General features: G+C 36.1%; 1 protein-coding gene across 2 annotated transcripts; it reads right to left on the reverse strand.

Moving 5' to 3' along the window:
• Positions 1–1223: 1223 nt before the first annotated feature.
• LOC106875725 (uncharacterized) lies at positions 1224–16091 on the reverse strand. Of its 2 annotated transcripts, none has more exons than XM_014923971.3 (2): positions 15697–16091; positions 1224–2246 (listed from the first exon to the last, which is right to left on the reverse strand). In XM_014923971.3, exons 1-2 carry the CDS (start codon positions 15832–15834, stop codon positions 1908–1910), a joined length of 477 nt encoding a protein of 158 aa, XP_014779457.1. In that variant the 5' UTR covers positions 15835–16091; the 3' UTR covers positions 1224–1907. The 2 variants fall into 2 exon arrangements, with proteins under 2 accessions (XP_014779457.1, XP_052824352.1); XM_052968392.2 differs by lacking the exon at positions 15697–16091 and adding an exon at positions 6455–6605.
• Positions 16092–16899: the final 808 nt, after the last annotated feature.

Genomic DNA, 16899 nt, shown 5'->3' on the forward strand with positions numbered 1-16899 from the left:
GGTTACAGGAAAAATAGGAAAAAAAAAACAGGGGTTTTGTCCGGGTTGGGGTTGTCTGAGTGGGTTTTGTCGTAGGGGGGTTTTGTCGTAGTGGGGTTTTGTCGTAGTGGGGTTTTGTCCGGATTCCATAAATTAATTGTGACTTTTTTTCCTAGCCAAAATTGTGACTTTATTACTGTGATTTTCTTCCCGCGACTATTACCGGTCACCGTTGTTTGGACTGTGATGACTTAACATAATTTATGAAATAAATGATCAACAACTGAAACCAAATCAACATGGACTAGTTCTGTAAAAGTTGGCCTACAATTGTAATGCATCAATACGAATTGATGCATTCTTTGTAGCATGCTCTTTCGAAAATACCATCAGTTTAAGAACTTATTGTTTCTGACTCAAAATATATAAAAAAAAAAACATCGTGGATTTTGGAAAATTTTATAGGCATAAGCATGGCTCCGCGGTTAAGAAAATAGTTCTGCAACCATGTCGTTTTGGGTTCAGTTTACTACGTGGCATATTTGTTAAGCCTCTTCTACTATAGCGTCGGACCGACCAATATCTTGTGAGTAAACTTGGTAAACAGAAACTGTGTGGAAGACCGTCGTACGTGTGTGTATTTGTGTTTTTCCTCCTCATAGCTTAACAACTAGTGTTGGTTTTTGTACCCGTAACTTAGCACTTCGGCAAAGGAACCCGACTTAAGAAAACATACCCCCCATTAAATATTGAGGTCGATTTGTTCGGATAAGTCCTTCAAGGCGGGGCCCCAGCATGACCGTAGCTAAATGACTAAAACAAGTGAATGATAAAAGGTGTTATTTATATAATCAGATTAGGGTGGTGAGCTGGCAGAATCATTAGCACACGGGATAAAATGCTTAGCGGCATTTCGTCCGTCTTAACGTTCTGAATTCAAATGTCACCGAGGTCGACTTTGCCTTTCATCTTTTCGGGGTCGATAAAATAGATACCAGTTGAGCACTGATGGATCGATTTTATCGACTTAATCTCGGCTCCGATCTTGCTGGCCTTGTGCCAAAATTTGAAACCAATATTTATAAAATCAAACACAACAAAGGAAAGCAACAATAATAAACTGCAATCAGTTTTTTTTCCTGTTATTATTACTCTTTTTTCACGACTTCCACCTAATAGGGTTTGGCCATGCTAGAGTACAGCTACCAAAAGAATAAAAATAAGAATAAGAACAAAAACAAATCTCACTGTAGTCAATATCTTCCAAACATTTAATGACATTTAAATTCATCGTTACCTTGAGAATAACAACAACGACAGTAAACACTTTGACATCAACTACAGTAATAATGACATCATCATCATCATCATCATCATCATCATCATCATCATCATCATCATCATCATCATCATCATCATCATCATCATCATCTGAATAAAATGTCTTTCATAAAATTCGTAAACGTTGAAATTATTTTTTAAATGGTATTTAGAAACGATTGCAAAATGCGTGTACATCCGTGGTAATGTGTCTGTTATATTTTATAAAACTGGGCACGTTCTGTAATTAATTTAGTTATTTCGTTCTGTTGTGCTTTCCTTTCCAAAATGTACGTTTGGTTTTCATTTCCCGGGTTTTTGATAAAATAATTACCTGGTGAATAACATTAGGGTTGATCTAATCAGTCACACACGTCCGCAACTTCTGAAGCGTTCTACCTCCGTTTGAAATCAACAATTTTTTAAATCTTTTATTTTATCTTTTAGTTCACGATATGCTCATACAAGATTTCATTCACACACACACACACGCGCACGCACGCGTCATATATTCATTATTCTCGAAAGCTAAAGTTATTCACCATTTCTACAATTTGTCCTCTATTCGCCACCACCACTTCACCATTCAATTACGACATCACGCTAAATTAAAGGTCGCAAAATACTTTACTCGCAAACGTTTCCGGTTTTTCCCCTTGATAAATCACAACCGTTGTAATATATTGCTTTGGGTTGATACCAACCGAGTAAAACAGTGTCGTCTTGTGCCATAGCAAGGGCTCGAATTCAGGACAGTCATCATAGTTTCTGTAAACAACGACACTGGACAGAGCACGCGATTTCGTGATAGTGAATGTAAAATTCACCTGTTCTCGACTCCGTTCAACTGAGCTGTAGTTGTATGAAACCACCTTGTGTTTCGGTTTTGCGTCAGCATCAGTCTTTGGTTGGCCTCCCACCGTCAGCGTCAGTGATGCACGTTCCATCTGTTGAGAAAATAAAACAAGGTTTTTGATTAAAGTTTAAACAGAAAACTATACCAAACAATAACGTATCTATTCTTTCTTAATATTCTGTGGCAGATTTAAGGCGGCGAGCTGGCAGAATTGTTAGCACATGCCGGACAAAATAGTTCGCGGCATTTTGTCCGTCTTTACAGTCTAATTTCAAATTCCGCCGTGGTCGACTTTGCCTTTCAACCTTTCGGGCTTGATAAAAAGAGTACCGGTTGAACACCAGGGGTCAATGTAATTAACTTAAACCTACTCCCGAACCAAAATTTGAAATCAATATTTTGAGGCAGCGTGCTGGCACAAATCGTTAGCACGCCGGGTATTTAGTCTGTCTTTACATTCAGAGTTCAAATTCCGCCGGGGTCGATTTTGCCTTTCGGGATCGATAAAATAAGTACCATTAGAGTACTGGGGTCGATGTAATCGACTTAGCCCCTTCTCGAAATTGCTGGCCTTGTGCCAAAATTTGAAACCAAAATTTTGTGGAAGATTCGATGTTATTTTTCGTTATCGAAGATCATCTCATCCCTTTATATGATGTTCGATTTTGCCAGAATGTATTAAGAATGAATAGGTCCATTATTGTTTGGTTTCTAGCCGTTCAGCGTGTTCCCCATGGATTGTTACCTGCTTGGCAGACATCAGAATACATCAGCAAAAAATTCGTTTGCTGGTTCTATAGCTCTGACTGAGGAGACACACAGCTGAGTCGAAACACTGCGGTATCTAAATGTTCCTTTACACTGGTGAATCGGTGAATTGCGTGTGTCATGAACACATTTAGTCTAAAGAAAGAAGGTGTTCTCAAATGACGAAAAGCAACAGCAATCAGATTATCATGCTCGAATCAACCAGAATTTATTAAGAATGAATAGATAAGCTATTGTTTGGATTCTCCCCATAAAAACAAACGAACAAAACAAAATAAACAAAAAAGCCCAAAGTTCCTGAAAGGGTTTCTGTTGTTATTTAGCTTCGGTCAATATTCATTAAACACCTTTAATTAATAATTATTCCGGCTATGACCGTCTCGGTTTCTTTTCTTCAGACGAAGAGAATCTACAACTAAATTTAACCAAACGATTCTTCATTTTTTTTTTGCGAACGGTCTTAACAGGCAGTTTAAAGACTTGTACCTGTTCTAACACTACAAACTTTACACACACACACACACACACACACACACACACACACACACACACACACACACACATTGTACACACCTAGGGGATTTGTTAGACGGAAACTGAAAGAAGCCCGTCATATATATATATATATATATATATATATATATATATATATATATATGTTAAATTCAAATTACGATAAACGTAGTAAGGGTAGAAAATTTAGAAGCAATTTCATACCGGTGGCTAGCATGCGTAATAAAGTCAATAGATAACATGTTTTCATATATAATCGTGTATAAACAATTTAAGTATTTATACACGAAAGGAGGTCACCTTTGACAGGACACTTTACATGCTAGAAAAGGCAGTCAAAGCCCAAACCACGAATGAAAGTAATTTCAAAGGGAATTAAAATAAAAAATATTTTTGTAGTTACCCTCAGACTCCAGTTTCTGTATCAATGTGTAAATAAAATAATTTGCCATCTGTACTTCGTCAGTTATTTTATTTGCACATTGATAGAGAAACGCGAGTCTGACGGTAACTACAAAAATATTTTTTATTTTCATTCCTTTTGAAATTGCTTTTATTCGTGGTTTGGGCTTTGACTGCCCCTTTCTAGCATGTAAGGTGTCCTGTCAAAGGTCACCTCTTTCGTGTATAGATACTTAAATTGTTTATCCACTATTATATATGAATATATATATATTCATATGTGTGTGTGCGTTTCTTTTTGTTTGTCCTCCACCGATGTTGGTGTATTTATGTCCCTTCGCAACTTAGCGGTTTGGCAAAAGGGAAAGATAGAATAAGTACCAGGATTAAAAAATTCAGTACTGGGGTCAATTCATTCAACTAAAATTCTTCAAGGCGGTGTTCCAGCATGACTGCATTTTAATGCAAGGGTCGGCCAAAACGGGTAAATTACCCCAAGTGGGGTAAAAATGAAATTCTTGGGCTAATGAGGACTCATTAGACATAAATAAAATTATCTAAAAAACGTGTTCTTTGTTACAACAGAAATTTTTCTTCTGGCAGGTAGTCAAAATTTGCTACTTTTTGCCACAACCTACCTTTGCAAACAAGGATTTTTCCACTCTAATGGACATAAAAACAAATGTAAGTAATCGATTGGACTCCGAAAACTCTATCTAAATTGCTCTGGCATCTAAACCTAAAGTGAAAAAGTTTCTAGGAAAATCCCTTTGTTTCATAATGACGATACGAATTTATTTTATCGCATTTGTTTTATACTTTTAATATTCATAATTGTATTCTACATATAAATAGATTCAATAAACCCTTTGAATTCAAATAATCTATGATTTTCTTCCCTTCAAATCAAGGGGGTAACGTCGGCGTAAATGAATATATTTTGGGGTAATTGGTTAAAAAAGTTTACCCGACTCCTGGTCTAATGACTGAAACAATTAAAAGACAAACGATAAAAGACACACATTACATACACGACGAACTACATCACAGTTTCCGTCCCCCATATTCACTCCCAAATCATAAATCGACCCTGGATTATAATAAAAGCTACTTGACTAGCTGCCGCACATACGACTGGACCTGAAACCATGAGGTTACGAAGTAAACTTCATAGCCACAGAGCCGTACCTACGCCAGAAGGGAAGTTTTCTAGTCTTCCGATTATTAAAGGCATCAATTGCGGAGTCATAAAGTTCACTTTCAGCGGGTGATTCCACCTCTAATATCTCGAGATTAGCTAACCTATCTTTGACGCATCTTTGATCTCATAACATTCTTTACAGAAACCAAAACACTGAATGCTGTTCAGTGTGTGAAACTGGAAGCGTTATAATTATATTTGGGAATAGAACTTCAAGTTACAGTTGAGTGAGTTTAATAATTCAATTGATGGAATCAAGGTTTGAGAAATATTTGATTCATATATTGATTTTAAATGGAATATTTCACCTTCTATATCAATTGATATTGTATCGATGTTGCATATTTCACACAATTGATTAACATTGAACTCAATCTGATCATTTTCCTTTTCGAGATATTTCTAAATGAATCCAAATGATTTATTGAAATGAGATGCGGTATTGAGTTGTCATGAAATATTGGATATGATTGGAGCAAATATGGCGTAAAAGACTTTCTACCTTAAACCTAGTCACGGTCATAGAATAAATATGCCTTACTCTTATCTTCGCTAAAGAACTTCTTTTTCATCTATCTCTTGTAAAATTAATTTCAGTTTTCAATATTTCCTGCTAGAGTTTTAGCGTTACTAAGAAACTGTCCCATATTTGGCATAAGGAATCGAGCTCACCTATTAAAGACTTCAAATTATTCTCTTCTATATTAACTGTAATGTAACGAGAACCCGGCTGAGATTCAAATCATAGTTCTAAGACTTTTCCCAGTCTAGAATCACGAGCTAATATATTTCCATAAAAGGTATTAATGCCTACGCGAATATAGTCTGGCCGACTTATTCATAGCTGTGGCAACAAGTTTAGAATAAGTGTGTAAATTTTTCCGCCAAAAAGATTCTAGAACCTTTCTGGCGAACTAATTCAACTTAGTGAAAGTTATTTCAAGATTTGTACAGGTCGGTCGTTTTCCCTTCCTAGGATAGCGTCTCATCTCTCTGTTTCTTTCTAATTCAAAGCCTTAACTAATAGAGTCAGCCAACGGATATTCATACTATGCAATGAATAAGAGTGCTCTAGTACCACTTTCATATTATTAATTTATCGGATGTGCATCTATAAACTCAGCGAGGTAGTTAAATAAAATATTTGTAAACTCTGACAAACTAAGTGTAGTTATTTCTAAAACACACACAGCCTACTGGACATTGAGAACTGGTGAAGAAGATATGACAACAGACCAATTAAAAAAAGTAGCCTTGGGTTGAAAAACGATATAATGAAAGTCAACTGCTGTTAAAATTTCGGTTCACATTGATGCTATAATAATACATTGAAAGGATTCTAAATAACTTTGGACACTTTTTAAGCTTGAAATCGTTTCTGGAGTGAGATTTAGAATCAGGGAAGCCATAATTACCTTTTGTAGGTTGCAAGTGGTTGTGCACTTTAAACTCTTACTGCTCATTGAGTTTGAGAAGTATCATGCAATGAAGCTACTATTCAATGTTTTGGTATTTGTTACCATTGAAGACAGATACTACTACTACTACTACTACTACTACTACTACTACTACTACTGCTGCTGCTGCTGCTGCTGCTGCTGCTGCTGCTGCTGCTGCTGCTGCTGCTACTACTACTACTACTGCTACTGCTGCTGCTGCTGCTGCATATATTGCAGAGATACTGAATGGAACCAAAGGAAACAGTTTACTTTATAACAACATTCGGTGGTTTTTAGCTCCACCTAAGTTGACACTGTAGCATGTACAAAGAGAAAAACACACCCAGTTGACTGGAAGGACTTAAATTGCTTGACAACTTTTATAACAACCAGATAAACATATTACTTCCGTTATTATAGATTCCACAACGACAGATAGAGGCTAGAGTATCATAGTTTTTTAGAATATCAAGCATTAACTTCGTTACATCATCGCTGCAGTTTTATTAGTCAACAAAATTAAAGTCTTTCACTTCTTATTGTCTAGTAACATTGTTAAGATAAGCATAAGATAAGTTTATTCTATGTGGGACGAATTAGAAGTTGTATACACAATTAATTATACAGTAATAGTTTGCATGCCGACGTTCCGTTAAAATAGTCTGTCCAAACACGCCGGGCGAGATGCTTAGCGGTATTTCGTCTGTCTTTACGTTCTGAGTTCAAATTCCGCTGAGGTCGACTTTGCCTTTCATCCTTTCGAGGTCGATAAATTAAGTACTAGTTGCGCACTGGGGCCGATCTAATCGACTGGTCCCCTCCCCCCAAATTTCGGGCCTTGTGCCTAGAGTAGAAAAGAAAAGAAAATAGTCTGTCCAAACATCAATCAATGAACTTATTTTAATTATCAAGAGATAAAAATGAGCTTGCTTGCGTCCTTTTTCTAATTTTAGAAGCTTTAGAAGCTTTAGGTCTGACTAACTTTAAATATAAATGTCGTAATAATCAATCTGTTCCAATATTCGTTAGAAATTCCATTTCTTCCGTAAACAATGTGACTTTTCACCTCTAAAGCCAACTCCTCGCTCTCTAAGAAAGAATGTACATGTTATAAATATAAACGTTTTTCTATATATTTATATGGTCTTTGAATTAAAAGACTTTTAATTTGAACTAAAAGACTAACAACAAACGATTTATGCGATAATTGCAATCCAAGCTTCACCAGTTGACATGTTATAAACACTGCCCCCACTACACTCGTTTCTCTGATAACGGGTATCCTCCACTTAATATTTACTCCTGAAATAGTGGAAAAAGGTAGACCGTCGTTGATGTGGAAGAACATAAAACATTGGTATGGAATGACATAAGAAACAGAAAAATGCTTCTTTTACCCTTGCTCCAAACTTCCCCATTACGTAAATGTTCTTCGCTATTTTAAAGTTTATCTTTCATTAAAACATCAACAGGAATTGATGGCCCAAATCATCCTCTGGAAGCCTTTTGAGAATGATTGTGTTCTCCATTTTACAGCATCGTTAACTTCAGTTATGGTAGGTACCTCCTTTCTCATATTTTACTATCATAGTCAAATAATTGCTTTAAATTTTGGCACAAGGCCAGCAAGTTTAAGGGGAGGGCGCATTACAATTACATTGACCTCAATGCCCAACTGGTTCTAATTTTATCGACCTCAAATAGATGAAAGGCAAAATTGACTTCGACAACATTTGAACTCACAATGTAAAGCCGGAAGAAATGTGGCTAGGTATTTTGTCCGGCGGGGTAACGATCTTTTCTACTATAGGCAGAAAGCCTGATATTTTTGGGGAAGTGATTTGTCGGTTACATCGGTTACATCACCCGAAAGGATGAAAAGGCAAAAGCATAAAGGATAATAATGATAATGATATCAAATTTTGGCACAAGGCTTGCAAGTTCAGGGGAGAGTTTAAGTCGGTTATATCGACCCCAGTGCTCAACTGGTACTTATCTTATCCACCCCAGAAATGATGAAAGGCAAAGTCAGCCTCGGCGGAATTTGAACTCAGAACGTAAAGACGGACGAAATGCCGCTGAACATTTTGCCCTGTGTGACAACAGTTCTGCCAGCTCAGCGCCTTAATAATAATAATAATAATAATAATAATAATAATAATAATAATAATAATAATAATAATAATAGTAGTAGTAGTAGTAGTAGTAGTAGTAGTAGTAGTAGTAGTAGTAGTAGTAATGGTAATAATAATAATAATAATAATAATAATAATAATAATAATAATAATAATAATAATAATAATAATAAGGCACTCAATGAACAAATGGCAGACAGTGCTACAGCTCCAAACAAAAGAGGGACTTGTGAAAACGAAAGCCATCCCCATTAGAAGAGGAATATTCCAGGGAGACACGCTCTCTCCACTCCTGTTCTGCCTGGCACTCACACCTTTAACTGAATTGCTAAATAGAACTGGATGCGGTTACAAATGCTACAGAAAAACAGTCAGCCACCTTCTATATATGGATGACCTAAAATTATATGCTAAAAACGACAGAGAGCTAGAACCATTACTACAGACAGTACACAGCTTTACCAAGGAAATAGATATGAAATTCGGATTAGAAAAATGTGCCAATGCAACCCTGAAAAGAGGAAAACTATTTAAGAGTGGCAACATCACACTAGATAAAACCAATGAAATAAGAGAACTAGACGAAAGCCAACCACACAAGTATTTAGGAGTCAATGAACTAGATAGGATACAACATACACAAATGAAAGAAAAAATAAAGAAAGAGTACTATAGACGAGTTAGATCAATACTAAAAACAGAGCTCAATGCTAAAAACAAGATAATGGGTATCAACACTTTAGCTGTCCCAGTTATAAGCTACAGCTACAACATCCTTAACTGGACACTAAACGAACTATCTAAAATAGACAGGAAAACAAGAAAAATAATGACAGGATCTAGGATGCACCACCCAAAATCTGACATAGAAAGGCTATATATACAACGCACAGAAGGTGGCAGGGGTCTTATACAGCTAGAAAACTATTATAAAATAACCACCATAGGACTGCAAAAATACCTACTCCAGAAGCAAGGAAAACTAATACAAATAGCCACAAAACACGAGCAAAACAAAAAACTGTTTTCAGTATCTAAGGAAGCTGACAAATACAAACAAAAAATCAATCTACCTAACAAATACGAAGAAGAAGAAGAAGAAGAAGAAGAAGAAGAAGATGAAGAAGAAGAAGAAGAAGAAGAAGAAGAAGAAGAAGAAGAAGAAGAAGAAGAAGAAGAAACAACAAAAGCTATAAAACAAATGAAATCCAAACTAAAACTAGAACAGCAACGGACCATGATAAAACGTTGGCAAGAAAAGCCCCTACACGGTAAATACTGTGCTAAACTAAATGCAAAAGAAATAGACAGAGAAAAATCCCAGCAATGGTTGAGAAGCTCAGGACTCAAAGCAGAGACTGAAGGATTTTTAAATGCTGCACAAGACCAAAGCCTCCCAACCAGAAATTACCAAAAACACATAATGAAAAGAAACATAACAAGTAACTGTAGAATATGTGGAGATGGACAAGAAACAATAAATCATATTATCTCTGGCTACCCAGTCCTGGCTAAGAAGGAATATATTCACAGACACGACAGAGCTGGGACGTATATACACTGGAAGCTATGCCAATACTATGGAATAACAACAGAAAAAAGATAGTATAAACACACGCCGGAAAAGGTCACAGAAAACGAGAAAGCAACCATAATCTGGAATATGCCAATACACACAGATAGAGAAATTAAGGCAAATAGACCAGATATAGTTGTCAAAGATCATGAAGAAAAAAAATGCTTTCTAATTGATGTATCAATACCAGCAGATGACAACGTTTCTCTAAAAGAAATGGAAAAACTTTCAAAATACAAAGACCTGGAAATAGAGATAACTCGAATGTGGAATCTAAAAACAGAAACAATTCCTATCATAGTAGGTGCCTTAGGTATAATAAAAAAATATTCAGACAAATACATAACAAAAACACCAGGACTTACAAATATATACAACATACAGAAAATTGCACTACTGGGTACTGCACACATTCTACGCAAAACACTTTCAATACAGTAAACATAAGAGCACCACAGCAAACCACAGCACATACCCAAGGCACACAGAGCTGCACTCGGTAGTGAAGTGAAAGCACGTTATAAAAATAAAACTACTGAACAATAATAATAATAATAATAATAAATGCCCGGATGCAGTACCAGGCAGTGGCTCTCATGGCTTCTCATCTTAATTGATTGGAAGTGTTATCATGTACATTGTTTTGTCTTGGTATAAAAGATGGGCTACAGCAAATATTCTGCTCGATACCACAGATTTGTTTGTCATTTAATTAGCTTTAACCACTTGAGCATGTCCCTTAGTGACTGACGATATGTGCATCTCCGATCACGAGCAGGAATAGTGGGGGAGCATCATAACCAGTGTTGAGAGGAATGCTTTGTGATTTCAATAATTCACATCTGGAAATATGAGTGTTGCATTCATCCTTAAATAACACTTATTCAGGGACCTTTTGAGTGGGATGTGCAACTGGACCAGAAGAATCTTTTAACTGTAATCCATCTACAAAGTCATGCGCTGTTTATCTTGATATGAAGTCACCATGTCATACGCATATGGTTGTGATGCATGTGCCTGGTGTACCTTTATCGACGGGTAGTCATGATGAGTATACTGGACTTCATATATTTGTACCACTGCATCACTTTGATGACATGTGCTTCTCCTTCAATCCATAATAATAATAATTATAATCATGATGATGTTAAAGGATATGATGAAACAGATTCATATGGCTTATTTGTTATCTGAGTTATCTTTCTTTAATCACATTTAGTTGTGTGATGACTTAATTGAAGAAGTCTGGCATTGGAATTTTGTCAACACTAAGAACCAACATGGAATTAATTGTCCTGTAGAAGGCAACACGTTAAAATTGTTGCCCCTTAGATGAATTTTGATCTCGTTGAATCCTTTTAAATCCAATGGAAAATTGATCTATGGCTCCACATACTAAATATTGTTGTGTCAGCCATTCTTTAAAAAAATAAATTCTTGTGCCGACGACATGAAGTAGCTTTTTATTACATCTTTCTGACATTCTGTTTTATACATAACTTTGGTATCTTTTTTAGATATGTCTAGCCCAGTGATCATCATCATCATCATCATTACCATCGTCGTCGTCGTCATCGTATTAATGGTCATTGTCATCAGCTACTACTACTACTACTACTACTACTACTACTACTACTACTACTACTACTACTACTACTACCACCACTACTACTACTACTCCTGGTACTATTGCTGATGTTAGTATAACGCCTGTTTGCATCAATGCAAAGGTGCCTGGTGGTGTTTAAAAGCTGAAACAGTCTATAGCGCCGGGTGTTATTGTCAGTCTGACATTCTGTCAAGAAAATAGCAAGAGCAGTATTTAAATGGAGAGAAATATAAAATACTGCCGCATGTCATTTGGGGCGTCTGCAAGCTGCAGATTGTTGGAATACGTTTAGATATGACGACGGGAAATAACATCTTAATTTACATAAATACACAAAAGGTCGCCGGTTATCAGCGACAAAACAACTTTGGTGAAATATCAGGCGGCACTGATATTTCTTTAAAATAATATGCTCCAAACTGGAATTGTTCTTGGAAATAGGCAATTGAGAGATGCCATAATGTAAGCTATTTACAAGATTGTAAGTGATGGGTTATCAGTCACCCACATAGGCATTCATTAAAGTATTGGTCACTTTTATCAGAGTAATATAGTAATATCATGATATCTATGGTGTTTCTCTTCAATTTTACATTGAATCTGTTGATGGAAGCATCTTACAGTTGATTTTTCAAGAAGATGAAGACGTGAGTGTGGCCAGGGACTTTAAGTATTTTGTTGTTTAGAAATTCCTATATCTGAATTTTAGAGAACTTTGGCATTCTGTTCCTTTGAGTAACAACAAAATTGTTTTTGTTGTATAACCCCAGACAAGCCTTTATCAAGTAGTCCCATGGCACATAGTTGTTAGGCCGAAAGACTACGCGAAAACCACAGATTCGTTTTTGCAGTAATAACACATTTCCTCCTAAATAACGATCATACTGCATTTACTCGGTTATACTTTGACAAGTACGTAACGCAGCGATTAGAAAGACTTCTATTTCAACTTTCAGACCAGTGGGATATTTATTTCGACTCTCTGCACTCTGTCCGGTCAACATTCTCTTTCGACCATCCACCCATCCATCCATCCATCCATCCATCTTCTCTGCCCACTACTCCTGGAAAGGTCGTGGTGGGTAGAGGCTTCTTGTACCTTCTTCATAGGGGTCTATAAGAAGCAACCGTCCTTAGGTTTTCCGGCTGGATTTCCAAGAGCGACAAACTGAGATTATGGATAATATCCAATCATCTGGTTATTGATTTACCCCTAGGTTTCCAACCGGTCAGTTTGGCTTCAAGAATCAGTCTTGTGATTCTTTCTTGTGACATTGTAATCACATATCCGTAGTGCCGGAGCTGTGACCTCTCACAGCACCGGGACTAAGGTAGCGTATGCAGAAAGTGTCTCACTAGTAACGGGAACATGGTCAATGACTAAAACAACTTAAACCACAAGATTCATTGATCTGTTTATTTACACATTTATCAAGAAAATTGCTGACCTTGTGCCGAAATTAGAAAGCATTACTTAATACAGCTCACTCTTATGCCTGGTCTTCTCACTCAACTATACATACTAAATATACAAAATATTCAATGAAGTACATCAATAGAGACACAAACGGAAATCTGGTGTTCAGGAGGAAAATGCACTGAAAACGGAAGGAACAACGCATTTAGTTAGGCTTTTGTTTTACCAGTGAAGGACCTGAATCGGTATAATGGACTAAACTTATCCCCTTTTCATAAAATATGTAGCATTATACCAATGCCAGAAATCATTTTAGAAGCAGTAACAACGATTCCTTGATTGAATGTCGAACTGTGCAGTATGATCGTTAATTAGGAGGAAGTGTGTTATAACTGCAAAAACGAATCTGTGGGTTTCGTGTAGTCTAACAACTGTGTGCCATGGGACTACTTGATAAGGGCTTGCCTGGGGTTATACAACAAAAACAATTTTGTTGTTACTCAAAGGAATAGAATACCAAAGTTCTCTAAAATTCAAATATAGGAATTTCTAAACAACAAAATACTTAAAAGTCCCTGGTCACACTCACGTCTTCATTTTCTTGAAAAATCAACTGGGGTCGATGTAATCGACTTACTCGCTCCACCCCGAACCCCGAAACTGCTGGCCATGAACCAAAATTACTACTACTACTACTACTACTACTACTACTACTACTACTACTACTATAGTTTAATATATACATCAAAGGACAGACAGTAATGTCAACAAATTGTCTCGTCTAAGTCAAAAAATAATAATAATAATAATGTTGCTTTAAGAAAGTTGTTCTGAGAGAAACTTACTTTTAATGTTTATGGGAAAATGAGCAAGTAAATAAATAAATAAAATATTTTTGTATGATTCATTCTCTTTGTAAATGTCACATCGATTGCACTGTGCCGAAAGAGAGTTTTAATATTTCAAAACAAAGATTTGATAGTTTGCACAGACTGTTTAGTTCAAACCCTGTTTTACAAGTCAAACAGCTACCTCTACGACTAAATGTACACACATAAATGTATTTGTCATGCAGGGTTAAAAAAAGAAAAAAACATGCCTAGTTTTTGTATCGGTTGTTTTCTTTCTTTATTTCGAGACACATTGTAAAAAATATAATATAAATCTACTAAAGTGTTATAGGTGTTAAAGAATGATATCCCAGACTCTAGACTCCAGTCAATTCCTTTATATATAAAGTGAACGACATTGAGAGTGAATACGTGAAAAGGTTTGTTTACAATCGAGTTTACCTCATGGAAACCTGTATATCAAAACACGTCTACGGACACACGCGCACCCCCCCACACATACACACAGAGACACACAGAGACACACACAGATACACACACAGATACACACACAGATACACACTGACACACACGCACACACACACACACACACACACACACACACACACACACACACACACACACACACAGTGTACATTACGCAGATATTTTTAGATTTGATTTAGTTTATAAAGTAAACGGTGAGACGAGAACATTATGCCTGTATGCATGTGTACGTACGTACGTATGTATGTATGTATGTATGTATGTATGTATGTATGCATGAATGTATGTATGTATGTATGTATGTATGTATGTTTGTGTGTGCGTATATATATATATTTATATATATATATATATACACATACATGTATTCTAGGAAGTTGATTGTCATGGCCGGTCAGAGTGACCGTTTTGAAAACTTGAAGCCGCCCGAGTAACTTAGGCATTTTCAGCTTTAAATACATCACACACACTCACTCTGCATAGCATATTGAGTCCTCCCTTTTTCACGTTTGTAAAACTAAACTATACATACATACATACATACATACATACATGCATACATACATAGTGAAAGATAGATTGAAAATCACAAGCATTGTAATTAAAATAAAATAACTTTCCTTTCTTAACTAGAAAATCTCGACAACTATGTAACCTTGTTAAATTTCTTAAGTTTGAAACATTACTAATACAAAAATTAGGAAGTGAAACAAAGAACTAGAAAAAAAAAAAAAGAAAGAAAAATGAAAACAGAAAAGACACATATAAACAGGAATTCCAAAGAATAGGATTGACTAGTCTAGCTAGAAATCCAATCCTAGGCAACCGAAGTAAGCTTTATGAATTGAAGGAGAAATATTTATAAAACAGTTGACATAGAAACAAACGATTACAAATTTCCTATTCCACTTCATTTTGACTAGAGTTTCAATTTACCACCATCACCGCTGCCGCCGCCACCACCACCACCACCATCATACAGAAGCAGTGAAAATATTCAGTAGACGCTAACTTATTTTCAAATAAAATGTCAACTATTTTTTCTTCTTATTTTGTATTCAATTCTTATGTCACCTAACCTATTGTTTGAAACAGTCAAGCAAATTCTATAAAGCAACAACGAAAACATATAACGAATACTTACTTGAGTTGAGGAGGATTTGTGTGACGGGGAGAAAAAAGGTCTGTCGTTGTCGCCGGCTGTCGTAGATATGACGAAAAGCTGGAAGTTTTGTTGGGACTGAACGATAACCCACGCCACTCCCACGCCATTTCCTGACATTCAACTCCCCACCTTCAACTGTCTACAACTTTTCAAAATGGCTGCCGTATTATTTTTCTATCTTATCGGAAAAAAAAAATTCATTGACATCAAAACAAATTCTATAATACCAATGTGAGCTTTTTTTTAAAATTTCCCTAGTATTTATTTTCACTGACTGTAATGTTGGTAAACATTGTTCAAACATTCTTTGGTTCAAGGCATATGTACTTCTAACAGTTCGAAACACACGACTTTATGTGAAGCAGGCGTGTTTCTGTCTAACATATTTGCACTTAACAGACGTTATTTCAATGGAGATAAAAAAAAAAAACTTTAAATGCCTAAAACACGAAACTTAACTTATTTGTTTAGCTTTTTGCTGCCTCATAATGACCAGTACTTTTTTATTGCATTCGTCTATCTTGGATATCGCGACATTCAACGCACAACATGTCCAAAAAGTGAACACCGATTGAAGAAGATAGTTTCTACTCTTGTACAAACTTGTTTATATCTCAACAATGAGAGTTGAAATTCAACTCTTTGCCGATTAAAAACAATCAAACAGTTTATTAAAACGGCAAAAACCACGTAACTGTAATTAGGAGGCGTTTGAGAGCGTGTTAAAGCTGAAACAAATGCATCAATGTAGAATCATGACAGTTATTTAAACACACACGTACACACACACATGCACACACACACACATATATACATGCACACTCAAGTACACATACACTCATGCACACACACACTCATGTACACACACACACACACGCACGCGCACACACATATGTATATGTATATATTTTATTTTGTGGAGCTGGTTGGAAGGTAACGTGCTGGCAGAATCGTTAGAGCATCGGGAAAAAATCCCTTACGGGTATGTCTTCCGTTCCAGGAAATTCCGCTGAGGTCAGCTTAGCTCTTAATCCTTTTAGGCTTGAAAATTTTGAAGAACCAAGTACTGGGGTCGATATATCAATTAACCCAATTCCTCTCAAAACTGTTTTCCCTGTGACAAAATCAGGAGCCATTATAAACTATAGTGTTGAAAATATTTCATCATTCATCTACGACCTG

The sequence above is a fragment of the Octopus bimaculoides genome, chromosome 5 (assembly GCF_046866305.1).
Source record: "Octopus bimaculoides isolate indiv1 chromosome 5, ASM4686630v1, whole genome shotgun sequence".
Classification (NCBI taxonomy): domain Eukaryota; kingdom Metazoa; phylum Mollusca; class Cephalopoda; order Octopoda; family Octopodidae; genus Octopus; species Octopus bimaculoides.

Bases quoted from the DNA above. Each gene is read 5' to 3' on its own strand.
- LOC106875725 (XM_014923971.3), bottom strand. From the start codon at position 15,834: ATGTCAGGAAATGGCGTGGGAGTGGCGTGGGTTATCGTTCAGTCCCAA. The intron at 2,247-15,696 runs GTAAGTATTCGT...TTTTCTCAACAG, and splicing joins ACAAATCCTCCTCAACTCAA to ATGGAACGTGCATCACTGAC.